Raw genomic sequence first — 26,009 nt, forward strand, 5'->3', positions numbered from 1 at the left:
ATAATAATAATAATAATAATGATGATGTTGTCCAAAGTGAGAACTTAATAAAGGGAGCCTCAAGAAGGCCTCAGGCATTTTCCTTGTAGGATGAGTAAATTTGGGGCTGTGGGGTTTGGGGTGCTCGATGGAAGGCAGGGTGACCCCTGGCCTCCTCTGACCCAGAGGTGACGGTCGCAGTGGGGAACGGTGTCCACTTTTGGAAGCAGCTTCACCTGCAGGGCCGGTCCAGGTGGAAGGGTTGGGTGGACAGGAGGCGTCTGGGGTGTCCCACGGAGGAGGCTCCTTGTTACCCTTAAACAGGCGACCTTTGCGGGAGGGAGGGAAGAAGACGGGCGGCTGCAGAAACGGGCATCCAAGGCAGTGGGGCCCATGGGGCACAGCTGGCCTCCCACCGCTGCCTTTGGGGCGCAGGCAGGAGCAGCCAAAGGGCCGGTCCGACTGGTGGCCTTACAGAAGGTGCCACCAGGAGGGGCTAAGTCGCCGGGCATTGGCTCGCAGGTTGCTCCAGGCTGCTGGGCTCCGGCGGGCGGGTCAAGCGCAGGGGCCCGCCGGAGCCATTCATGCGGCTCGCGCCGGACCACGAGGCTCCCCCGGCCGAGCGCAGGCCTGGACCCTAGAAGGTAAGGCCAAGGGGCGGCGGGGGGGAGAGTCCCGGCGACGGGATGGGGTCCTTCGGGCGCTTCGCAGCCTGTTGAGTAGCTCCAGCGCCCCCCGCGAGGCCGGGCGCTTCGGCCTGGGCAGCCGCGGACTTCGCTCGCCGGTCCAGCGGCCGGACTGGCTGCAAGACGACCGCTCGTCCTCGGCCTGGCTGGAGACTCCTCGCTGCGACGGGCAGCAAAGGGAGGGCGGAGCCCGAAGCGGCGGGAGGCGAGGGCTGCCTTGGCGCTGGAAGCGGCGCCCACCCCAGGCGCCCCCGGGAGGCTCCGCCGAAGCGGAGATGGGCGCCAGGCTGGAGAGGCAGCGCCTGGGACGCGGCGCTCTCCCCCGAGGGCCTCCCGGCGAGTGGGGCTCCTTGCCCGGGGCAGCGCAGCGGGGCTTTAGACGGGGCGGGTGGGGGGAAAGTCCTCCGCAAGGCCCCCCTCCAGAGGCCCGTTGCGCCCGGGAGGGTTCGGGGGCCTGGCCGGCCAGCAGAACGTGCACATCGGGCCGAAGCCGACCTTTGGCCCGGGACGTCCCCCCAGCCGGGCTGCTCACTCGGCCGGGCCGAAAGCCTGGAAATCGGAGCCGAGCCGGTTCCGCCCTCCCTGGCCAGGCGACGGCTTCCCTCGCCAGCCCCGGCTGGCTCGATGTGGGGACCCGGCCGAGCCCCCTGCCCGGATCCCCCGCCGGCTGCGCGGAGGAGCCCGGCCAGCGCTGCCTGCCGCCCGCGGGGAGAGGCGCCCTCTGGCCGGCGGGAAGGGGGGCGGTGGGGTGGGGTGGGTGGGGGACCGGCCGGGCTGCCCGCCTCTTCCTCCTCCTCCTCCTCCTGCATCCAGACGCGCTTTCTGCGCCAACGGGGCCGGGAGCGAGGCGAGGAGGGGGAGGCGCAGGCAGCCCGGGCTCTCCAAGCGGCTGGTGGCCCCGCACGGTACGGCAAGGGGGGCCCCGGGAGGGAAGGAGGGAGCTCCAGCCCGCCCTCCTCCGGGCAGGGGGAGCCCAGCCGGGGACCCCGAGAGGCGGAGCCCCTTGCGCCACGAGCAACCCGGGAAAGCTCCCCTTCGCCCTCCGAGCAGTCCCGGGACGAGGCTGGGAGCCGGGCCGCCTCCCCTCCCCATAGGACCCCCTCCCCAGTTTGGGGGAGGGGGGGGCTGTCTCCCTGCCCGTCCCCCCCGCCCCCCTTGGAGTCGAGGAGCGAAGGGCGGTCCGGAACCTCCTCGGCTCAGCCAGCCGGGCCAAGAGGCCTCTTCGCTCGTCTGGAAGCGGCCGATGCGGGCTTGGCCATGGGGGACGAGGGCGCCGCTTGCAGGGTGGTTCCCGACCGACCGGCGTTTGGATGCAGCTTGGCCCACCCCGCGGTTGCACCCTAAGAGGCTAACCCGGGTCCACATCAAGAGGTCTCCAACCTTGGCAACCTTAAGATTTGGTGGGCTTCAACTCCCAGAATTCCCCAGCCAGCTTTGCTGGAGGACTTCAAGTCCCAGAATTCTGGCTGGGGAATTCAAAGCTGGTTAAGGAATTCTGGGAGTTGAAGTCCTCCAGACTTAAAAGCAGCCAAGGTTGGAGAGACCCCTATACTCTAATAGACCCAGTGTGACTTGGTTGCAGAGACGGTTGTTCTCAAGAAATGTAAATGCTTGTGGCTAAGCAGCATGAAATGAAAGCACCCTCCCCAGAGAGGAAAAATGCAAAATTTGTTTTTCAAATGAGAAAAAGAGTTTTTCAACATTAATAAAGAATAAAACTTTTTAACTGTGGGAAGGGTGGGGCCTTTCACGAAGAAAAGGAATCTGAAACGCAGAGAGTATAGAAGGAAGCTGGGGGGTCATTTAAAGAGGTTCGTATAAAACCTCCGCCAGGATGTTAGCGGAGCTTTGAAACAGAGTTGGCGGGTTTACTGAAGGCCTGGGAAGGGTTGCCCCAAAGGGGAATGTTTTGTCGTGTGGGGCTTTTGATAAAGTGAGCTTTGCTGAACCCGCAGAGAAGGGAAGAATGCGGACAGGGAAGAGAGGCTGAAAGTGCTTTTTTTTAAAAAAAGAGACATTTTAATTGAAGATTGGGGAGGGGGAGGAACAAGCAAGCAAGAGGCCCCACCTTCACATGACAGGCTAGAAATGGGAGGAGGGTCATTGGGGTGGGGGTTTTCTAAAAGATCCCAGAAGTTGCGAAAGGCCTTGGAGGGGGGACTGACGGATTGCAAGAAAAGTAAATAAAAGTTGGTTTCCGTGGAAGACTGAAGAATATTTAACCAGGCAGATTTTTCTGCAAGCTTCAGTGAGTTTCCCAGGTGTTTTGGAGCGGACGAGTTATGGTCAGCAAAGCTTGGTCAGCAGAATTTGAGAGGTGGACTCAATAGAGTTGGGAGATGCCTCCTGGCCTTTGGCTCCAAGTCCAAAATTGGGGAATTCTGGAAGGTGGAGGTGCCAGGTTGGGAAAGCAGCACACGGGATAAGAGACTGTGAGGAACCGTATGTTGTACGATTAGCAATTTCCTTGTGTTTGGCAGAGAATTGTGGCTTATTCAACAAACCATGGTTAAACAAGGAGGCAGCCCCCCCCCCCTTTTTAGCGTTGTAGGAGCAGAGTAGATCTGCCTCTCTTCCCAGGTGAATGAAAGATGGCTAAGTGATGGTTTGTGCGAAGCTAGGATTTCTCCACAGGTTTGGTTTGCCACGAATCTTTCTTGAAAGTGAAATCTGGGTTTCCCAGAGCAGGGACAGGTGAAACATTCATTGTTTCATGCCTGGAAAAGTTCCTCCTTTAGAGTTTTGGAGGGGGTTAATCTTGCAGCTTTCCAAGAAAACTTAAGGCCACCTTGATGTTCTCCTGCCTCAGCTATCTCCCCTCTTTTTCTAGGGGGGTTTAGAACCCGAACTGGAGTAGACAACCGGCAACGCTTTATTCTGAGTTAAGCACCCACTGTCAGCCAAGCCACTGATGTTTGTAATCCATGATTAATGGCTTGGGATGGTTCTTGAACTCAACCCCTTTGGGTTTAGTCAAGAAACAGGTATGTACTTTCCTTCTCGGAGCTGCCTATTTTAAGAGCTGGCTGCTATAAATAGGTAAAACCCTGAATTTCCGAGGCTGAGCTCGGCACTGCTTTCCCTTTTACGCAACGGTTACTATAAATGGTTCGACAGGATTGCGGATTGTGTAACCTTGCCCTAAGCTGATGCTCCCACCTGTGTTGGTTTAGCCCAACCTGTTCAAGTTCAGGGCGAGGGGAGAGCAGGGGCCGCTCTAGATGAAGAAAGAGCAAACTACGTGCCGCTTGTTTGGGGGAAAAACACCGAGAGGTTCCCGAGTGCTTCAGAATAGACCGCTACCGTTTGGCAATAACCTTCAGCGTTTCAAGAGAATTTCCTTGCTGATTTCGTAAACCAGGCGTTCTTCCCCCAGCCCCCGGAGGAAAGCGGGTCTGTTTGTGGCTAGACAATATTTGCGATAAACCCTCTGGGCAGCAAATAGACAAGGAGGGTGTAATTCCTGATTCTGATTAGATTACGATTCCTCTGCATAGCCATGCAAACCTGTTCTTCCATTCACCTGGAAGCTATTTGTGAACAGGAACACAAATAGAATAGAATAGAATAAGAGTAGAATAAGAGTAGAATAGGAGTAGAGTAGAGTAGAGTAGAGTAGAGTAGAGTAGAGTAGAGTAGAATAATTCTTTATTCAAATGTGATTGGACCCACAAGGAATTTGTCTTGGTGCAAATGCTCTTGGTGTACATAAAAGAAAATATACATTCATCAACCATCAGGTACAACACTTAATGACAGTCATAGGGTACAATAAGAATAAAATAGAATAGAATAGAAATAGAATCTCTTTATTGGCCAAGGGTGATTGGACACACAAGGAATTTGCCTTGGTGTAAATACTCTCGGTGTCCATAAAAGAAAAGGTGCATTCGAATGTTAAGAAATAAAAACCAGCATTGACTGGTATTTACTTGACCCCCTATGGGACCATAAACAGAGCAGGCATCGGCGCCAACCAGTTCTCTCCATTGGCACTGAAGCCAAGTGCTTGCACTTTGGGCTAGATTTAGCAAGACCTTGCCCCTCCCAGCGGGTCCTCCTTTTGCGGGCACTTCCCACCGGGGTTCTTCGTGCGGCACGCAGGTGCCATCTCAGCCAAGGACAAGGAGAACCGTCCTAGCCGTGGTTTGTACCCACAACAAATGCCGGGAGCGACTGCTCTCCTCCGAGGGCCGCTGCGGTTGGCTAAACTCCGGGTGGGCTTTCCCCTCGTTCGCCCCTCCCGCAGTTTTATCAGCAGCAAAGATTGCGACAGGAACGTCTTATGCAAAGTAAAGCAAACAGGAAACGTGGGGTGGTTCTTTTTCTCTTCCTTTGCTTCTCCTTTGTCTCTCCTACAAGCCAGCGAAGGTCCCTCTAGCGCGGCAGGCGGCCTTCTCTCCCGGGCGGGCTTGGTGGGGCTCCTCTCGTTTGGGCTTGAGGTTCCTTGGCAGAAGAGGGACAGGCTCGGCGGGCGGAGGAAGAGAGCTTGGACACGGTAAGAGGCAGAGGGTTCTGCAGGTGCTCTGGGGATCAGGGCTGGCTTCCTGCCTGGGGGTGATGCATCCTAATTCCCCTCCTCTTCTTCTTCTTCTTCAAGGTAGCATTTTCACATGGCTTCCGCTAAAAGGGCCCCTTATTTTATCTCTCCTCGCAGTGTCCCGTAGGAGAGGTTGGTTTCTTAACCCCTTTTCCTCTTCTTTCTTTTCAAAAAGGAGGCACTTAACTCCTGGGCTTTTGTCAGTGCTGTGGGAGCCCTTCTTGGAAACAAATTGAACCTGCATTGAGTGCATGAGTCAAGGGTAGAGTAGTTAATTAGGGAAGTGGGAAATTTCCTGAGGATGATTTGTTAAAATTGTATGTTATCTGACTGTCGGTGACTTTGGTAGGTTTGTTTGAGTTGTGCCTGGGCTGTTGGGAGGTGCCTTACATTGAGTAGGGATCTGGACTCAGTAACCTAAATCAGGGGTCCCCAAACTCGGCAACTTTAAGACTGGTGGGCTTCAACTCCCAGGATTCTCCAGCCAGCAGAGTTTGCTCTCTTGTAATCCCTTCCTCTGCAATCTCTCTCCACTTTAGGAGATTAAGAGAAAAAAGAAACAGACACGGCTGGCTGGGGAATTCTGGGAGTTGATGTCCATCAGTCTTAAAGTGCCCACGTTCGGACACCCCTGAAAGAACAATCACTTTAGCTGGGTGATTCCATTCTTGTCTCTCTCTTTTTACCTGTCCATGAATGGACCCCTAGGAAGGTGAGCCTTGACTAACCAGGATCTGTTTCTGCAGCTGTTCTCCGGGGGGTGATGTACTTTTGAGTGACCACCATGTCGATGTATCTGAAACACTTCACGGTGGTGGGAGATGACACTTCCCAGTGGAACAACGACTACAAGAAATGGGAGGAAGAAGAGGAAGGAGAAGGGAAGGCACCAGAGGTTGCGGTTAAAGTCGAATCGGCGGCCCGGCAGCCAACTTTTAGAGATATTATGAAAAGGCTGTTCAAATCCCACAAGTTCCAGGTATGGATGGGGGTCTGTCACCAGGGGCTCTCTTGTCTGAGTTCGGTGTCACACAAGCACAGGACAATACTGATCATCTTGGGTTGCTGGGTTGACACGCTGGGGTGTTCCACTCGGCCTTAATCATTTGATTGGATTTGCACTGTAAGTCACAGACAGTCGTATCCAAATCCCAGGTATGCCACGTTTGACCAAAACCAAAGAAATCCCTTTGTCTGCTATAACTAGCAGTGAGGCTAGCCAATCCTGGTTTATTCAGCAAACTGTGTAAGTAAATCAAGGCATTCCACGGTTCTGTGCACATTTTCAAGCAGGTTTATCGTGGGGTTCTTGCTGTTCTCTGAGCTTGGTGGTTTTCTTGTAGATGTTTAATTGCCAAACTAGGTAACACCATCAGTGCTAGTAAGGGAGCGGGGTTTGGTCTCATGTACTAGTGGCTTGCCCTATCAGTTTTGGCGGGAATGAATTTGCTGGTCCCTTGATTGGGCTATTATTTATTGTTAGCTTATCTGAGTTGGGTTACCAGTCCTGGTTTTCCAGTCAGGAGGCCAAAACTTTAATCAGTGCTTCTCAACCTGGGCCACTTTTAAGATGTGGGCACTTCATGCTGGCTGAGGAATTCTGGGAGTTGAAGTCCACACATCTGAAAGTGGCCCAGGCTGAGGAGAGCTGCTTTTCACTATCACTGTTTATTTATTTTTTTCAATCATTGTTTTGGGAAAAGGCTAGAGAAATGCTAAATTGGGATGGTCCCAATTGTTCTCCCCATTCCCCTGCACACATTCGTGCGTTTGGGCTTCAGTTATATTTGAGGGAACCGACCTCAACATTTGCTGATGGACTTCCAAACACATGCTATCGTTTTTACCTGGATGCTTCCCCTTTTCATCCCAGATCGTGGTGGTTTGCCTGGTGATCTTGGATGCCGTGTTGGTGCTGGGAGAACTGCTTCTGGATCTGAAGATCATTCACCCTGACAAAGAGGAAATCGCACCAAGGGTGAGAAAAATGGGTGAAGAGAGGAGCATCTCTGGGCAGGAGGTGCCTTGGGATCATCCAGAAGGCTCTGGTGGGAGTCTTAGCCAGGGTCTCTGTTTTTGAAAAAGCAAAAGAGAGCAGATTTTGAATCCTTCGTGCAAAGATAAGCTTGGATGAGACTGCTGGGAACTCAAGAAACCAGATAACTGAAGATTATCTGGATAAGAGCACTTTATGTGCCGTTTTCTTGTCCTGTAGGATCGGAAAACAGGGCAAAATAAGGAGAAGCTGTAGAACTGCAGACCAAGATTTAATGGTGCAAAAAACTGGGGGGAAAAACCCTGAAATCTTATACAGGGAGTCTCAACTTATAACCACTTGTTTAGTGGTTACAAGGGAACCGAGAATAGTGACTGCTTTTCACCCTTACAACTGTTGCAGCATCCCCGGGGTCATGGGATCCAAAATTGGGGGCTTGGCAACTGGCATGTACTTAGAACAGTTGCAGGCTCCCAAGGTCATGTGATCATCCTGCGGGGCCTTCCTAGCTGGCCTCCGACAAGAAAAGCTGACGACAGCAGTGGTTCTTTTAACTGGGTCCAAAAGAAAAAAGAAAAAAAAAGGTCCCAACTCACTTCACTGTCTTGCTTAGCAACATGTTGGGCTCCATTGCAGTTGTTAAGTCAAGGGCTGCCTGAATGCATGGCATCTTCCTGCCCAAGGCTGCTAATAATCATTTTTAAAAAGGCGAAGAGCCATTTCGTGTCTTGCGCCACCGCCAAACTCCCCCGTTGTAATCCTGGGCGGCTTTTGTCACCTCCCCTCTGTGTCCCCCAGGTGCTTCACTACCTGAGCCTTTCCATCCTCTCCCTCTTCCTGGTGGAAGTCAGCTTCAAGCTCTTCGCCTACCGCCTGGAGTTCTTCCACCACAAGTTTGAGGTCTTGGACGCCCTGGTGGTCGTCGTCTCCTTCATCCTGGACATTGTGGTCCTCTTCAAGGAACATCAGTTTGAAGCGCTTGGCCTGCTGATCCTGCTCAGGCTGTGGCGGGTGGCCAGGATCATCAACGGTACGGCTGGAAAGCAGGGCGGTTTTGGAGAGCAATATTGGGAACTAAACTCCAGGACGGTGTCCAGTTTGATCCAAGAAGGATTGAGACCCTCGAGTGGGAGTTTCCTCCTCCTTTAGAACGTTTGGGGTTGGCTAAACTCTTGGCTCCCTGACCTAAAGACGGCTGGTTCTTCTTGAACAACTCGACCTTGAGTATTTCCATCCTGTTTTCCTCTTTAGAATAGAATAGAATGGAATGGAATGGAATAGAAAAAAGAGAAAATAGAATAGGGAATGGAGAATGAAGAATAGAGAATACAGAATAGAGAAGAAAATAGAGAGAAAAGAGAAGAAAAAAGAGAGAATACAATAGAGAATAGAAGAGAGAATAGACAATAGAATATATAGAATATAGAATAGAATAGAACAGAACAGAACAGAACAGAACAGAACAGGAATAGGATAGAATAAGAGCAGAGTAGAGTAGAGTAGAGTAGAATAGAATAGAATAGCTTTTATTGGCCAAGTGTGATTAGACACAAGGAATTTGTCTTGGGGTAAATAATCTCAGTATACATAAAGAAAAGATACAACCATCAGGAGTCAAGAATCATCACGTCCAACGCATAATGATAGTCACGGGGCACAATAAGCCATCAAATCATACCAGGAAACAGTCCATATAAATCGTAAGGGTACAAGGGACACAGTTCCAGTCCTACAGTCACAAGGGGGAGGGGATTTGCTGCCTTCTTTACTCCCACGCTGACAAAGCCCGTTGGTTCCGTGGGTGGGCTTTCAGAGGCCTGATCCTACGGGAGACCCCCGAGTAAGAGAATAACAAGACTTGGAAGGGACCTTGGAGGTCTTCTAGTCCAACCCCTGCTCAGGCAGCAAAAGCCTAGACCAGGCCAGGCAAAGGGCTGTCCGATCTTTTCTTGAAAATCTCCCGTGTTGGAACACCTACGACCTCTGGGAGGGAAGCCATTCCGCTGATTAATCATTCTCGGTGCCGGGAAATCTCTCCCTGGTTGCAGGTCGCTCCTCTCCTGGATCAGTTTCCCTCTTTTTGAGGACTGAGTTCGCCTCCAGGTTTGTCCGTGTTTATACAACCCCAGCCCTCCGTCCCCTTTTCTGTCACGGCTTCCGAAGCTGGATGTTTGCTGTAAATACGTTGCCCTGCTCACGTTCAAGCGGCCCTCAGGCCTGGCCCATAAAAGTTTTTGTAAACTGTCCCGTCCTTCAATTCCATCTGCAGGAATCATCTTATCCGTGAAGACTCGCTCAGAACAGCAGATCTCCAAGCTGAAGCAAGCCAACTTGCAGCTGAGTGCCAAAGTCCAGCAGCTGGAAAGCAGCTGTGCAGAGAAGGTGAGTTTTTAATGCCTTCCGGGGGATTGCCCTGGACCCAGCAGAAACAAGGAGATTTCTAGGGTACTTGCCCTTAAATGTATTCCAATGTAATGGCACAGCTTTGACTTTGCTCTTACAAGAGCCCAGAACCCTTCGTGTTTTTTGTTTATTTTTTCCCCATGAAATATAAAATGCAGCCAGGAACAAATGAAAGGAAAAGAATCAATAGCGATAGCTGAGAAAATTCAGCTGTGATTATTTTTATTCAATACTGAAGAGGTAATTGGTCCTAGGTTTCCCTCGGAGCTTTTCAATCCCACTTTCTTTCTTCTGTTTGCACGTCCCCCGTTCCCCCATCACCAAAATGGAAAAGGGCTGTTGATAAAAAACATGCATCCAGGCCTGAGGGGCCCAGGAAATCACCTCATTTCTTGTTCTTCAACAGGAAACAGAAATCGAAAGGCTGAACAGTCTTTTGAAGCAACATGGGCTCCTCAGCCAGTCCAAATAAGAGGCCTGACCTGGATCTACGGCGGCCAAATCTCTTCCTTGGCCCCGAGAAGCTACTCTCTGTTTACAGGGTGACCTTGTAAATATATCCTTTGGCACATTTATTTATCAGCACGGGCTGCTTTCCTCCGAAGCTGATGCCCTTCAGATAGAGTGGACGCTGCCTCCTGCCATCATCCCCATCGTGCGCGGAGGCGGGGCTGGTTGGAGGGCACCCAACTGGGACTTGGCTGGCCTAGATCTCTTCTGGAGACCCGGCGTGGTAGAACAGCTCCAGCCCTATCAAATGAGCTATGCCGTTCTCTCTTGTACAGCTCACAAGTGAGCTTAGTGGAAATAATGTAATAAATTCAAATCCATGGTTGGAAGTGGCTTCCGGTAGTTCTCAAAGGCTACCCTTGTGAGAGGCGGAAGAGGCTTCTTAAAGGGCAGAATCCTTCTCCGACGTCCCGGTTTCAGAATTTTAATCCTTTCTTTTCCTGATGCCTTTTGAGCATCTGCCATCTGGGCTCTGTTAAAGGCTGCATCTTAAGTCCCTGAAGACCCCGTTATACTTGACTCGGGACATAGCAAGCCAAGTTCTCCAACCTGGGGCCTGCTGAATGCATGGATTTCCCTTCCCAGCCTTCCCATCGGCAGTAGCACCTGGCAGGATCTGTGCCTCGGTCCGTACTCGGCCCTGATGAACTAGCAGCAGCAGAAGGAAGATGATCGTCGAGCAAACTCTGCCAAGGTCCACCGTTAATCCCAGTCTTCCCAACGTGGATGCCGGCCGAAAACAACCTTGGCCTCTGCTCACTTGGATGCAGCAACTGTTTTCAACTTCAGCGTGGATCTGAAGAAAGGTTCCCACTTGAAAGAAACAAAACAAAGCCGGCATCTTCGGATTCCGCAGGTGGCTTTAAACAAAAGGGAAGAAAAAATCGAAGGGCAGGTGGGCCTCAATGGTGGGCCAAGCTTTGTATCCTGGCTGTGCAGGGACAGAGATATCCACAAACGAGACGGAGCTGAGGATCTGGACGATGGTTTCACTTCCTGAATTGACCTATGAGAGCGAGAGAGAGAGAGAGAGTTAGTCAGATCATTCCCCCCCCCTGCACCCCAAATGGGATCTAGACCAGTGTTTCTCAACCTCTGCAAGATGTGTGGACTTCAATGCCCAGAATTCCCCAGCCAGCATAGCTCCAAGATGCCTTTCAGAAGAGAATGCCAGTTTTATTAGGCAGATGCCTTAACAGCCACCCACCACCCCTTGCGATCACGGAATGAGTGTGCTAAAGTTAAAAATAAGCTGCCAGTGTTCTTCTACTCCCCCCCCCGCCAACTTCCCATAAGATCACCACCCACCTTGGGTAAGGCAGCAGTGGTTATGATCACCGTGAGGCTCTCGATTTTAGCCTGGGGGTTAACCAAGGAGCCGTATTTAGTCCACTTCACTTCCACTTCAAAGGACACGGGGATTTCACAGATGGCCTGAAAAAGAGTCAGAAGTCTTGCTGGTCACAAGACCTGCTTTGCATGAGGGGGGGTGCCCCCCCCAGCTCCAGCTAAGCATCACCTACTGCACTTTGTCCTGTCAACGGGGCTTGGAGTGTTTGAGTCAGCGGATAAGAATGAAAGCGTCACCCTGAGTCCTTGGGGACATCGGTAAATTCCCCAGCATCTTTTTCGGGGTTCCTGTTCTTGTTTTTTTTTAAATAACTTTGCCTACATAGGATATATGTTGTTACGTAGCCTATTTGCATGCCCCCCCAAATAGTCTTGGGGTACTGTTTCTTTTCCAGGACGGTTCTCGAGGGAGGAAGGAAACATCCAGTGAGATGTTAGCCCGACTTCTTACCGGTTTGGTGGCATTGTAAGAGATTTCGACCCAGTCCAGTCTGTTCTGAGGCAAGGAATCTCCAAAAGAGGCCACAAAGTCTGGAAAATTTTGGCCTTTCAACACCCTTAGGATCTCTGGAGCCAGAAGTGTACATTCGGCACCCTCGGTAATTCTTCAAGGAAAGAAAATCGTTGTCAAGCATCCCAGCGGCCTGATAAATTTATGCAATATGCCTGGGAAAAAGTGAAGTGAAACTGGGCTTGTGTTCTTTTGAAAGTTGGGATGAGATTATCAATAACTCAGAAGCAAGCAGGGGAAAGACCACGAGAGGGCTCTTCCCCAAGGTGGCGGCTTCCAGATGTGGGCCGAGAAGCCCCTCTCCTCACCCCTCCACAAAAGCCCCCCTAGCAATTCCTGAGGCCTTTGGGACCAGAAAAAGCGGCTACCACGTTGGACAGAGTAGTTGTTGCAATGATCCACCTTCCCAGCATCCAAGTAAAGAGGGGAGACAACATGTCAGAACCGCAGCCATCTTATTCCTTACCTCACTTTGCATCCGGACACCATATTGTACCCAAACAATACTGGGGTTCGGCTCCCTTCTGCCTGGAAACAATCCTGGGTTGTGGTGCTTTTCATCATGGTCAGCTGGCTTCCTTCATTCAAACTCTGAATGACTCCAGAGGTGAAGGCAGCGAGTGAAGGAAAGACAAAAAGTTTTGGTGCAGCAGCCGGGCTTATGGGTGGTTTCTTTAATCCTGGACTACTAAATTAGCCTCAATTAGTTGGATTTGCACAATATATACATCATGAGTTGTGGCTCGCAGACATGAGGGCAGAACTAGTACAAGAAGCAGCAGAACTGGTTCGAAGCTCCACAATACCAGCTACAGGTAGTCCTTGACTTACAAAGATTCGTTTAGTGATAGTTCCAAGCTACAATGGCCCTGAAAAAAGGGACTGTTGATCATTTTCCCATGCTTATGGACTAAAAAAGGATATCCAGCTGATCTAAATCCAGCTCTTATTGGTAACCCAACGAGATAACCTGGGCTTCCGCTGAAAGGAACAGGCCGAGTAGCTTGCTGTTAAAAAAAGTTTTTTTTAAAAAAACCAATGTAAATGTTGCAAATGACGGATTTTGCTTTGAATACCAGGCCACAAATCCCTTAGCATTGTAGGGACTGCTTTATTAAATAGCTATTTTTATTATTACAATGACCCAGCAATGAGAAATAGGGACTCAAACCAAATCACAGTGGAAATTTAAATATAAATCTTGAATGCTTCCCCCTTCCTTTTGAGAAATATCTGTCTTCCAGTGTGAAGTCTCCAGTGCTCTGGGGGAGATTCAATATTAAAATATATATATATTCACATAACTTAGGAGTTACCTGTATGAAACGGATGGCAAACACCTGCTGCAGAAAAACGGCACTGCTGTGAACTGTCCCCAGAACCAGCGAGATGGTTGCCTCCACGATTTCACCTGCCTCGGTAAAGGTTAGGAGGTAACGGGCCTGAAAAGCAAGGGTGATTTACTTTGTCTGACTCAGGTGCTGCCTGGCTCCAAATTTACTCCAGGTGGCTCGCAACCATCTGGCTTTTATAGGGCTTTTATATTCCTATCATCAGAATAAAATCCTGAAACAAGATGGCGAATCCGGTCAGTAAGACGAAAATGCTCTGGCCACCCCAGCCCAGAGCCTGGGAGAAAAGCCAAGGCTTCGGAGCTTCCCGGGATGGAAGCCGGCCAAATCTCCCAAAGGGCCACATTCCAGGTGCCATAATCAAGCTGAACAAAAATGCCCTTTCTTTCTCTCCTGTTTCAGCATTTTAGTTCAACAAATGCAGCAAAGTAGAGGCCTCCATAAATCTAGGTAGGCTTTCTGCTAGGCTCAACCAACCCGGGATGATTCATAAACCGTCCACGGTTAACATAAACCATGCATGTCCGACCCACAGCCCATGGGTAGGACGCAGCCCTGGGCAGCTAGTAATGCAGCCCCACAAGATCGTAAACTTTTCACGTTATGTGATTTATATGCGTTAATTTTACATGCAATATGTGTCTCTTCACTCAAGGCAGTCCAAGCAAGCCAAAAGGTTGGACCTGCCAGACATAAATCTTGGTTTAGCACAGAGCTTTAACCGAGGTAGTGAAGACACTGTGAAACATTCCGCGTTTTCTCTGGGATTAAGTGCAAAAGTTTGTCGTCCCTGCATGAAATGGTGAGAGCTGCCTACCTCAAGAATGACGTTGCTGCACGACTGATTATTTAATGCAGGGAGCAACACAACGTCTGCGTTGGCCAGGCGAGTGCGCAGCCCCTCTGGCGTCTGAATTGTGATGGACTGGATGGTGAGGTTAACCTGAAAAGATTCATAAGCAACAACCACTTGATCCAAGTTTATTTCGTACACAGGCAGGCTTCAGACATTACGGCTGGGGGTTTAGGCCTAGGGTGCGGTTTGTTCAAACTATGATTAAACCGCGAGTTAGCAAAATCTATGACTTGAACCACATACACACGAGTGACAAGGAAGTCCCAGGAAAGAGCAAGGAAAGTTATTTGGAAAAGAATATATTCTCCCTTATTCTCTATGTAATTGACAGGTGTTCAAGGAAAAATGGACATAACCCTTTAAAAAACTTCCTCTGTTGGGAAAAAGTTTTCCGTTCTGGAATGGGTGAAATGTTTTAAAGTAAAATTTTACTAATTATGCACGGTAAGAAAAATCTTAATACTTTCGTACATAGAGGCGACTAGTTTCCATTTTTCCCAAGGAAGCCAAGACGGCAGAGAAACACCAGCCGCGTCTTTTCTCCTTTGCCCTGACCAGATTCCTCTTCTGGGCTGCGCTGCCTCCTTCCAAGGAGAGCAAGTTTGCTTTGCAACGGTTTTAAAATTCACCACCAAAATAGAGATGTCAACTCGGAAAACCTACCTAGCGATAACCGCCCCATTATTTCTTAATTACAGTGGGAGAGCTGCCATTAAGTATCATTAAGTACAATCTGCCTACAGATGCATTATCAAGGGCTCAAAGTGGGAATTAAAATTAAACTTACTGTTTGGCTCGAATTGGGTACCTAATGGGAATAATAATAAAAAAAGAAGAAGTCACATTTCAGGTGAAGCCGAGTATTGTACAAATGAGACACGCGGGTGGGCCGTGTCCTAACCTCCGGGCATTTGTGCCAGAAAACTCTTTTTTTTCTCTTGGAATGAAAAATAAACCAGCAGTTCTGACTTCACGCCCCACCCTTCCAGTTTTGTGCTTTGTGCGTTCGAGAAGGCTCCCCAAATAAGCGCTTACCGCCAAAATGCTAAAATTGGTGTAAAACGGCATGCTGAGTTCAGGAAGGGTGCCGCATTCATCCACTTTGACTGCTGTGTTGCATTTTTCAGCCTGGGTCATTAAGAAGCCTGGAGAAAGCAGCGAAGAACAGGGTTCAGAGGGAAATCTCGTGTTTGGTGGAGATTAGATCCCTTTCAGGGATTAAATCCAAAGCCCCAGAATGCCTGGCTTAGACTGGACTCCGTTGTAACAAACTGCCTTCTCTAGAGAAAAAAACACACTCTTCATTTCTGTAATGAATGTGCCTGTGTGCTCCCCCTTATTGACTTAGAAACTATTCTACTTTTGGGCTCCAAGGGCACCAAAGGAAGTTCAGATTAATTCAGATTAGAAACTTATGATAAAAGAAGCCTCATCTAGGGTTGTCTCATCCAAACGCCCCACCTCCGTATCAGGCTGCAGCTCCATGTAGCCGAGGATGCTGCTTGTGGTAAGGGTTCTCTAACTGGGTGCCAACTGCTGCTGCCCAGGGCTCGAGGCAGAAATGAAATGGAGGCATATTTTATCAATCCTAGGATCTTCTATCCTGCCTCCAGCTCAGCTCAATTTTAAGGCCCTACCTCATGTTTGTATTTCATCCACAACCACTAAATTTGGGCCCCTGTTTCAAAGATGCTACAGCCCTGGGCCTGGAACTCTTTAGAAACACAAATCCTTCAAACCAAAAAAGGAGAAATTGTGAAGCCAGACAAGGTGGCTTTAGCAGAGCCATCTGGTTGGGTTTCTTTCAGGAAGGTGTGAGATGGCGCTGATGGGAGACCCCCCCAGTCTAGAAAATCAGAGCAAAACGTGACATTTTACCCAGTGTGTCCGTCCCCCTAACACCAACCCAGAAGTAGCTCTCTGACCTGCAGGGTTGTCGTGAGCGCAGCGGGAAAGAAGTGGAGCAGGCAGCCTCAGAAAGCCGTCGGTTGTTTGAATGAGATCCTTAAACTGTTAACGGAAAAGAGAAGAAACTTCGTTTCCCACCGGGAAGAAGGAGCCACGGCCACCGTTCAACCCTGGGAAGCTTTTGCTCGGCCGTCTCCAATCCCGAGTTATCAGGCTGTGGGAAACGGCTGAGACAACCGTGGGAAGTCCCCGCATTTGTCTCCTGGACAAAATCTAATGTGGCTTCAAGAGATGGGATGGGCCAAGAGGGGCTCTTTACTTTGTATCCGCGGGTGTCGTTTGCGCCAGCCTCCCGCGGGGTCTCTGACTCTGCTTCCAGCACGAGATCCTTTCCAGTCGCAAAGCTACTGCCCCTGTCAAATTCTCGAAGGAGCCTATCGAAATTCTGCAGAGTGGGTATTTCTGGAGCTTGGAAGGAGAGGCCAGCTTTGTCTGCAAAAAGAAAAGAAGTTTGAGAAGCTTAGTACATCCCGTTGCAACGGGGCAGCATTTCAGCATTTCCCTGCATGTCCTGAGCACTGTGGGGAAAAAAACCCCTTGCTACTTGTTGTTCAACATCTTAATTGCTACCCATTGCTACCCTTCTCTCTTCAAAAATGAAAGGAAATACACTGGAACAATAAAGCTTCACCTTTTGGCTTAGCTCTTCAGGGTGGGGGCAAACTATACAGGATTTGTACTGATGTTGCAAGTCTTGGACATAATCACACACACAAAAAAGCCGTTTTATTTGAATTAAACATTTCATACGCTCTCCAAACTTGGCTGGCTGAGGAGGTGAATTCTGGGAGGTGAAGTCCACAAGTTGTGAAGTCGCCCAATTTGGGGAGCCTGGTCTAGATGGCCCCCTGCCTCTACAAGTGACTGTGTTTTTTCAAACCCTGTTGAACCCCCTTCAAGCTCTATCGTATCCCATCAGTTTGCGTATCCTCGGAGAGTGACATATTCACCGAGGCTTCGGTTTGTTCCACTTACAGTTGGAGGTCTGGAGGCAGAACACGGAGGGGTTGACTTTTTCGACTAGCTGAAACATCCTTTCTGGAGGCTGAGCTGATTGATCTATGGAATAGAGGGCTTCTGGTTGTCTGCAGAAACGCCCGTCACCTCTAGAGAAGAGAGAAGCTTGTCAACGGTTTAACCTGTTTTACATACAGGAATGCCTTTTTTCCTCCGTGGACAGGGGAAAAATCCATTTGGAAAAAAAACGGTTGTCGAAACAAGGCAGGTAAACGATTTTAAAAACCCTCCGAAATCAAACCACATCAATAGCACAAATGGATTTGAAAAATATTTTAGACAATGTAAAAACAAGGGGTCAAAGGTTAAGCCCGTGCCTTCCAAAAACCAAGACCCGCCATCAACCTATGCCTTTCTATTGATAAGGTGGGCACTTCATTTCATAGGTAAAAATTCATCTAGGAGTCAGCTTTAGTTCTGATATATCTAACAGTTCTCAAAATATTGAGTGTAGGTGGCAATTGGCACAGGGGGCAAATAAAAGATGGGATTAATCCCTGTGGTGGCACAATTCTTATTCCAAAGAGCTGTGGACAATTTTCTGCAAGGAGACACACACTGAGGTGTTGTGAGGGAAAAGAAAGCAATTGCATAAATGAATCTGGTGGTTTTGAACAGATCTGTGAGGAAGAGATGGCTCTGTGGAAAAAGGCTGCAAAATCTGTGTTGGGAGGCTGCACCAGGAAACTCGCTGGCATATTGATATTTAAATAGGACATCGCTAATCCACAAAGGTTTAATTTGGTTGTCAAATTCACAATGCATAAGAACAGCAGAGGAGAAAGAAGTTGTGGAAAGGAGAGTGGGTAGGCTGCCAAAAAGGAAATGGCATACAAAACAAGTAACAATCAAGCAGGATGCAGATTGCAATGGGTTATTAATAGTACACCCAGTGTTCAAAAATGCACCCCTAAAAACATCTCGGTGGCCACACAGGTATTGTTCCAATATGGAGAAGTAGACAAATACTCTACCTCTGCTGTTTTTGAATCCAGACACATTAAAGTGGGCACAGAAATACAAGCAAGGGGCAATTCTGTTATGTAAAGTGCTAATGCGGAATTTAGCAAATGCAAAACATTTTATCTCATGTTTTGCATTTTTGACTCTATTTAATTTGAATAGCATTCAAATGATTGAAATCCGCTATATACCTAACTGCAAAAAAAAAAAAACTCTCTGCAAGCAAGCCTCCCAGGTTAAGAAGAGCTTTCTCCCCAGTGTGCTGGTTTTTCACTTCACAGGCACCACACCTCGGTAAACCTTTTAATGAAACATCCCTGGCCTCTGTATTCTGCATCGAGACTATTTTATGAGAAGACTGTGCCATTTCAAAAGCTGCATATTTGAACCAGGTCCTATTTTCATTCTATGAATATAATTTTTCTTTCTGTTTTAATCTCAAGAGACAATGCCCCAGGGACTGCATCCTCAATTTGCTATTCTGATGTGGCAAGTTCAAACAGAGTGCATTAGAGATCTTTGTGGAAACGTCTAAATGCACATGTGCGTCACTCTAGAACGTGTACACTTACGTGATAACGGGAACCGAACAGGCAGTAAAGACGCTAAAATCTGCAGCTGTGCAAACAGGATCGCAACAACAGTTTACGTCACATTGATTCTCCAGCAGGTCACAGACGCAGAGCTCGGTCACTGAAAAACGGATTTGACAAGAATGGTAGTGAACAGTTAAGTAATAATAACAACCTTGAATGCAATTTCAAAACAGCTGGAGCACCCCTTGCACACAGTTGGCATTGACAAACCTCACATCAATCAATTGCAAAAAGTAGATTGATTCAGAACCGCTGACAATCTGCTAGGATATCTTAGATATCATCAAAAAACATACGCCTATCCCAGGTCCTCAAAAGGACTTGATGGGTGGATTAAAAATGCAGAATTCAGAATGAACATTTGGCTGACTGTGCGATGAACCATAGTTTATGAAATATGCATGCCCCCCCCCCTCCCCACTTCCAGAAACACTAAAAATCATTTTGCATGAACTATTTCAACTCAGAGCCACTGAACCCAAAAAAAATCAGATGAAAGTTTCTTTTCTTATAGCCATGTATACATCTGGGATTCACCAAGGAGAAAAACCATGCATGGAAATAGGGCCGTAGATGTCGATGACTACGTTTTTTTTTTCTTTTTAAGAAAAAATATATTATTGTACTTCCACTGTTTTGGTTTTTATTCCTTTGCTATCGTTATCTTTACCCTTTTTATCATTTTTCCGTTTTATTGTTATAAGCCGCCTAGTGTAGCCCCATGGCAAGATAGGCGGCAAATAAATTAAAAAAAAAAAGAATAAATAAAACTCCCAGATCCCTTAGGGCTTGCTTCCTATGGCCTAGGATGCTGGGAACTGTAGTCCCGCCTGCCACAGCTAGGAAGGGACAGCCAGACCCCCCCCTCTCCTCCCGCCAGCTTCTTTCGCCTTTCTGCGGGAAGCGCCCCGGCATGACTGCTCCTGTCCATGAAGGCTCCATCGGTGCGACAGGAGACCCACCCTTGGTGACGGGCGCCGGCCACGGGCCGACATGAAACGGCGTTTGGGGAGACGTGAGGCGCGGGCTGGATGCCTCGACGGGGCCTGCCGTCGACATCGCCTGGCTGAGGGGCGAAAGAGGAGGGGGCTCTGTTGTCGACCCCGCCGCGGTGGATCCGCCCGCACTGGTGGCCGGCTTCGAAGAGGCTTCGCTCGTCGGCCCGGCCGTGGACGGGGAAACGCCGGGTAGCAGCAAGAGGAAGAGAACGGACCGCCTCAGGAGAAGTGGCGGCGCCGGCCCGCCTGGTCGCCTCATCCCGCCTGCTAGGCCGCAGCGGCCTAGGCCTCAGTTGGAGCTGGTAACCATGGAGACGCGCAAGGTACGCAGGGAGCCTTCGGAGGCGATGGGGGAAATCAACTGCGCTCGAAGCATGTCGGGAAGGCGTTGCCAGGGAACGGCTTAACGTTGTATCCACACTCCAGTGGCATATTTTTTCCCCTCGTTAGGAATTCTGGGACTTGTAGTCTCACCAGGTTTTGCTCCACTTCCCACAGGATCCCAGAAATTCTGGTTTATATTGTTCAAGTGATGATAACAACTTTACTGGGGTATCAGTTTTGCCAGCTAGGCTTCCTGTTATTTAGTCTGGGGGACCTGATGGGGCTGTGAAAGGCTTCAACAAGAATGGAGATGTCACAGGCAGAGATAATGGTTAAAAAACAGTTAACGGCTCACTCATAAGGCTAAATTGGGGTGTCCAAGATTGGACACCCCAAAATTAAGATCTGTGCACTACAACTCCACGAATTCCACCGGCCACAGGAGGCTTAAAGTTATGATACTTATATAGAAGAATATTTGTAAATCAGGGTTAAAATGAATTAATGCACTGATGATGTTGCCTAGTTTGGTAATGAAACATCTGCAATAACCAACTTCAGAGGGTATCAAGGACCTCACAGTTCTCCTCCACTTCCTCCCTGCAAACCCTATTCTTTTAGCACTGATGATGTTACCCAGTTCGGTAATGAAATGTCTGCAAGAAAGCAACCAAACTCAGAGCAGTCAGGACCCCTTAAAAATGTGTTTTGATTTTTGAAAAATTTAATCAGCATCTGAGTAGCTGGATTTGAAGGGCCCTTGCTTTCTCTAAATAACTCCTAACGAAGTTCAGAAAATTGCTAAAAACATGGCTATTCTTCCAAGTCTTGGGATACAGCAGAGTTGAGTTGTCTTTGGTCATGGATTGTTTTGGCTGGATGTCCAACTTTCGTGATTGTTCTTGCTTTTAAAACTGTGTATGCCATCCAGAATCTTGTGCAGCTTGGGGCTTCTACACCGTAAAATTGAATTAAATGTTTGTCTGGTTATTAAATGAAAATTTCCCTTTGTCTATCAAGTCCCCGAGAGGGAGTGTTTTATGTTCCTGTGTAGCTTCACCATTTGAACTGCAGAGGGGGTACGGTACCAGAAGGTATTTTGACAGTCCTAAGAAAGCTAGAAAAATACCAGCTGCATAGGACAAAACGAAGAAACTTTAAAAAAAAAAGTTTTAGCATTTGTGCAAATGTCAAATTTTCCACCACTGTCACGTTTTGCCAGCAGTGTGAGCTGGTGACTCATTTCTTACCCAAGTAAGAACTGATTAGAATTACAATTAGAAGAACTTTCTTGTCATTGTACAAATACAACGAAACTGTGGATGCACCCCAGCAACTGTTCGCAATACAATAAAACCAAAGCACTTAATAATGAACCCCAAACTTCTCATTTAAAAACAAAACAAAACATTTTTTTGACCTCGCATCCATCTTTGGTATTATTGAAGGAACAATTTTTGCACATTTTACAGAAGTGTACTTAACTGTGTTTGGTCAAGTTTGAGACACACATATACACACCCCATGTGCACTGTTTGCCTGTCATGAGCCTAGTGACTAACAAGCTCAGTATGTGGTTATGTAAGTCAGCCTCAGACTTTCCAAAATCTCACAAAATGAGCGTGAAGCAACTAATATGCAACTCATGTTATTAGGAATAGCAGATCCCCGTGGAGCAGACTGTTCTTAATCAAAAATCTTCCATTCTTAATTCAGCCAAATATCTTCACTGCTAGTATTTCCCTCCTCCCAGATTTTTACTTGTTGTTGTTGAGTGACAAAATCACAAATTCTCTGGTTTGAAATTAAAATGTAGATAAAGGACCGCGGATGATTGTTGGCAATCATAGCCGTATAAAACCTTCACATCCAGAAATATATTTCCTCATAGAAAATGCTGGAGCAGTGTTTCTCGACCCCAGCAGGTTTTGGATGTGTGGACTTCATCTCCCAGAATTCCCTACTCCCCATGGAGACCAGAGAATTCTGGGAAGTACACATCTTAAAGTTACACTTTATTCAAGAGTGTAGCCGAAAAGAGGGCTGCTGCGCTTGTGTAACACCTGTGGGTTTGTGCACTGGGGAATGATGGAATTGTAGTCCCCAAACTGTCTGGAGAGATTTGATTTATGCAATTACAATTTTAATTTGTGTCATTGCAGATTGCCTGGATTTTAGGGAGGTGGGTGATTGATAAACTGATGTAATCATATGGACTATTTGTTTGTCTATTGCTAAATGCAACATTATGCCTAATGAGTATACAATACATTGTAGTCCTCAATTTACAACAGTTCCTTTAGTGACCAAAATTACAAGGGCACTGAAAAAGTGACTTACGACCATTTTTCATACTTATGCCCATTGCAACATCCCCATGGTCACATGATCAAAATTCGAGCACTTGGCAATGGATTCGTATTTATAACGGTCGCAATGTCCTGAGGTCATGAGGCCTTTTGTGACTTTCTGACAAGCAAAAGCAATGGGGAAGCCAGATTCACTTAACAACCAGGTTCCTAACTTATCAACTGCGGTGATTCATTTCAAGAAACTCACTTAACAAATTTTTCAGTTAGCAACATAAATTTTGGGCTCAGTTCTGGTTGTAGTTTTAGGACATGTATACAAAGAGTAATTTACTCCCTTGTGAAACAAATTGGCCTGAAATGTTCTCGGATTCTCCCAAATTGTCCCCCCCTCCCTCCTCAAAAGGAGCAAAGTGCAGGCCTTCCGTGATGCTGCAGGAAGACGGTCCTCCCTATTCAAAGTCCACGTTGCCGGTTGGAAAACAACATTTTGCTTTGCAAGGAATGTTGCATGTCGGAGCTGCACTGGGCTTTAAAACACACACACACACAATTTGATTGTAAAAAGGCTTGCAGTCCATTGCACAGCGTGGTCCACAAATAATTTGAAGCAGGCTGGGCTTGCCTTGGATTCAAGGTTTAAGGAAGAGGAAAAGCAGGTTGAAGCCCTGTACAACAAGGTTTTCCAACCGTCGCAATTGTCAGACGTGTGGACTTCAACTCAGTGGGTGCAGGGGAATTCTGGGAAATGAAGTCCACACGCCTTAAGAGTTGCCAAGGTTGGTCAACTCTACTACTCTCTAAGCTCTAGTAGGTGAAGAAGAAACCCATTTATTTCGGAGGAAGATAAGATCAGTATAGCAAACTCCTAGATTCTCTGTACTTGGAAAAAGCTGGAGTGAAAATTGTGCTTATTATTATTATTATTATTTTTTCGTGGTTTGCAAATGAGGAACAGAGGGCGTTTTCAAACAGCCAGCATTCCATTGTAAAAGAATCCAGAAACCATTTGATGCAAGCATAGCAATTAGAAAACGGCAGGAGCAGCCATTCAAGCTGAAGAAGAATGCTGAGATGGAGCCGATTAGATCCCTGGGACGGTTGGGGAAGGGCAAGGCAGGATTGCAATCTGGCTTCCGGGTCCTCTAGGGCTGAAAATGGCATGCCAAGGACGAGGAATGAAGACACATCAAAGGGTGGTGAAACCTCTTCTTGGCTAAGATTTTTATCGACTTCCAGGTGGTACTTTTCAAAACGGGGAGGCGTTGGCACTTCAGCCCTCGGATTGCAAAACTGCCCTCCTGTGTTGTCTGTCCATCCTGCCCCAAGAGATCTGAGCATCCCTCGGCTTCCGTAAAGCATCCTGACTGTTTGAGAAATCTGCACAATGTGTTCCTCGGCTTACGGCCTCCGTTGAGCTCGAAACTTCTGTCGCTAAGCGAAACCTTTGTTAAGTGAGGCTTGCCCCGTTTGACAGTCTTTCTCACCACAGTTGTGCAATTTGATCACTGCAGTTGTTAAGTTAGGTCAGGGGTCCCCAAAACTTGGCCACTTTAAGAGTTGTGGACTTCAACTCCCAGAATTCCCCAGCCAGCCATGCCTGCTTTTTTCCTCTCTCTCTTAATCTCCTATAGTGGAGAGGGACTACAGAGGAAGGGATTACAAGAGAGCCAGCTATGCTGGCTAGAGAATTCTGGGAGTTGAAGTCCACCAGTCTTAAAGTGGCCAAGTTTGGAGACTTCTGAGTTAGCTCATTAAGTGAATTTGGCTTCCCCCTTGACTTGGCTTCTCTGAAGGTCCCAGGATGCTGCAACCGTCATAAGTATGAGTCAGTTGTCAGTTGGCTGAATTTTGATCGTGGGGATGCTACAAAGGTGGTGTGAAAAGCGGCCCTAACGTCACTTTTCTCAGTGCTGTTGTAACTTTGAACGGTCACTATTCTGTCCTGTACTAAACAAGTGTTGTAGGTCAAGGACTACTTCAACTGTGTGATTGCAAAATTGCTCTCCTGCCAAAAGAGATCAGCCTCCATTCAGCATATGGCTCCTCTTAAGAGGAATCTCTACCATTTTGGTAGTTTTCCTGAGCCAATGAAACCATTATCCCTTCTTCCTAAATTTGCAAAATTGCTCAATCTTCAGGTGCCACAGAGAATTCCGCCTCCTCCTCCTCCTCCTCCTAAATCAAGGCAAAGCATATGTCATTTTTCCATTTACTCATCCTGTTTGCTCCCTCTGTCCAGATCTTCTTGTACTTGGCCCCTGACAGATCTCCCTAGGCTTTTGTTTATGTCTGTGAAGGTAATTTAGCAAGGCCCGATGAAAAATTTAATATGTTGGCACATCTGCCCTCCTCAAAGTTCCCCTCTACCTCATTCTTCCCCAGCATTCATGCAAAGAGGCATTGCAATAAACCACAATTTCTTGAACAAGACACCCTAACTGAGATTTCTACATTCCGCCAAGCCACAACCAAGAAACCAGTTTATCATTTAATTCTCTAGCATTGTGGTTGCAAGAACCTGACACAATGATATTTCTGGAATTCTTCCCTTTTGTTTCTCGCCAACAAAAGTTGTATAAGAAAACCCATAGGAGCCCTTCACTGATTTTTCAAGCATCATTTAAAAAAACTACGTATAGAAAAACACAGATTGAAATGACATGTTTAATTAACGTGGCGCCTTTTAAACCGGAGATTAAGAATCCCTTTGGGAGAGAAATACAGGCATGGTAGAGAGGGCAGCTTTCGACCTACAGCTGCATTCTTTTCAAGTGTTGCTAAGGAAAGTTAACTGAATCCAGCCGGATTACTTTTTGAGTAAATATGCGTAAGATAAATGGGCAAGAAATCAGCAGGACAGGGTTTCCTTCTTGCTTTTCCTTTTGAAAGCTTGAACGTTTCTGCAATGGTGGGAGGATGCCCTCCCTCAGTGCCAACCTCTTCTGCAGGATGTCCCAATCTCAGCGACTTTTAAGATATATCTGGACTTCAACTCCCAGAATTCCCCAGCTACGATTGCTGTCTAGGGAATTCTGGGAGTTGAAGTCGGCGTGGGTGGGTATCTATCTCTCTCTCTCTGATTTATTTATAATTATTTATATATATTATATATACAATTATATTATATATATGAATTGTATATACATACACACACAATCTTAAAACTTGAAGAGACTGAGAAACTGGTTTTGCAAGTGCAGGAGAGTCAGGATTTCTCTGATTATTTGGGGGGCACGTGGGGGGCGGGGGCTTTTCCTCCCCCCCCCGACTCGATCATCGCCCCACTTTCACTTTTGCTCCCCGCCTCCTGCTTTGCAAGGAAGGTGACCCGCTCCCGGGGCGGCGCACGTGCTCCGGGTTAGAAAGGAACACCACTTCCCGGCAAGGCTTGCGCCGGCCGAAGACGGGGGAAGCGGGCCACTCCGCCGCCGCGCAGCATGCCGGGGCCGGTAGTCCGCAGACGCGAATGGTAGCCCCGGAGAGTGACACCTAAGGCGGGCGAATCGCCACCGGGGGAAGGGCGGGGGTATGTAAATCCAGAGGGGCGCGCCGCCAATGAGGGCCGCGCGGGGCGGGAGTCCTGGGGAGCCCGGATGCTTGAGGAGCGCAGACGGGCTCCGGGCCGGCGCGGAGGCGGAGCTGACCTCG

At 48.2% G+C, this 26,009-nt stretch overlaps 2 protein-coding genes across 11 annotated transcripts; one reads left to right on the plus strand and one right to left on the minus strand.

The window, feature by feature from the left end:
* Nucleotides 1-489: 489 nt before the first annotated feature.
* Nucleotides 490-12,997, plus strand: HVCN1 (hydrogen voltage gated channel 1). Of its 10 annotated transcripts, XM_087913301.1 has the most exons (9): nucleotides 505-623; nucleotides 3,496-3,649; nucleotides 5,028-5,163; nucleotides 5,266-5,337; nucleotides 5,952-6,184; nucleotides 7,079-7,183; nucleotides 8,000-8,231; nucleotides 9,471-9,583; nucleotides 10,011-12,997. In XM_087913301.1, the coding sequence occupies exons 5-9, from the start codon at nucleotides 5,990-5,992 to the stop codon at nucleotides 10,074-10,076; spliced, it is 711 nt and encodes a 236-aa protein (XP_087769427.1). In that variant the 5' UTR covers nucleotides 505-623; nucleotides 3,496-3,649; nucleotides 5,028-5,163; nucleotides 5,266-5,337; nucleotides 5,952-5,989; the 3' UTR covers nucleotides 10,077-12,997. The 10 variants fall into 10 exon arrangements, with proteins under 10 accessions (XP_026575129.1, XP_087769427.1, XP_087769431.1 ...); XM_087913298.1 differs by lacking the exons at nucleotides 505-623; nucleotides 5,266-5,337 and adding an exon at nucleotides 1,481-1,570; XM_087913302.1 differs by lacking the exons at nucleotides 505-623; nucleotides 3,496-3,649 and adding an exon at nucleotides 1,508-1,570.
* Nucleotides 9,810-20,110, minus strand: TCTN1 (tectonic family member 1). The gene is made up of 14 exons (XM_026719337.2): nucleotides 19,690-20,110; nucleotides 18,704-18,824; nucleotides 17,127-17,257; nucleotides 16,411-16,583; nucleotides 16,109-16,193; nucleotides 15,219-15,328; nucleotides 14,971-14,991; nucleotides 14,145-14,270; nucleotides 13,292-13,417; nucleotides 12,900-12,982; nucleotides 12,442-12,582; nucleotides 11,916-12,069; nucleotides 11,423-11,548; nucleotides 9,810-11,120 (listed from the first exon to the last, which is right to left on the minus strand). Exons 1-14 carry the CDS (start codon nucleotides 19,982-19,984, stop codon nucleotides 10,977-10,979), a joined length of 1,836 nt encoding a protein of 611 aa, XP_026575122.1. The 5' UTR covers nucleotides 19,985-20,110; the 3' UTR covers nucleotides 9,810-10,976.
* Between the last annotated feature and the right edge of the window lie 5,899 nt (nucleotides 20,111-26,009).

The sequence above is a fragment of the Pseudonaja textilis genome, chromosome 15 (genome assembly GCF_049901715.1).
Source record: "Pseudonaja textilis isolate UNSWEBS1 chromosome 15, rPseTex1.2, whole genome shotgun sequence".
Taxonomy (NCBI): domain Eukaryota; kingdom Metazoa; phylum Chordata; class Lepidosauria; order Squamata; family Elapidae; genus Pseudonaja; species Pseudonaja textilis.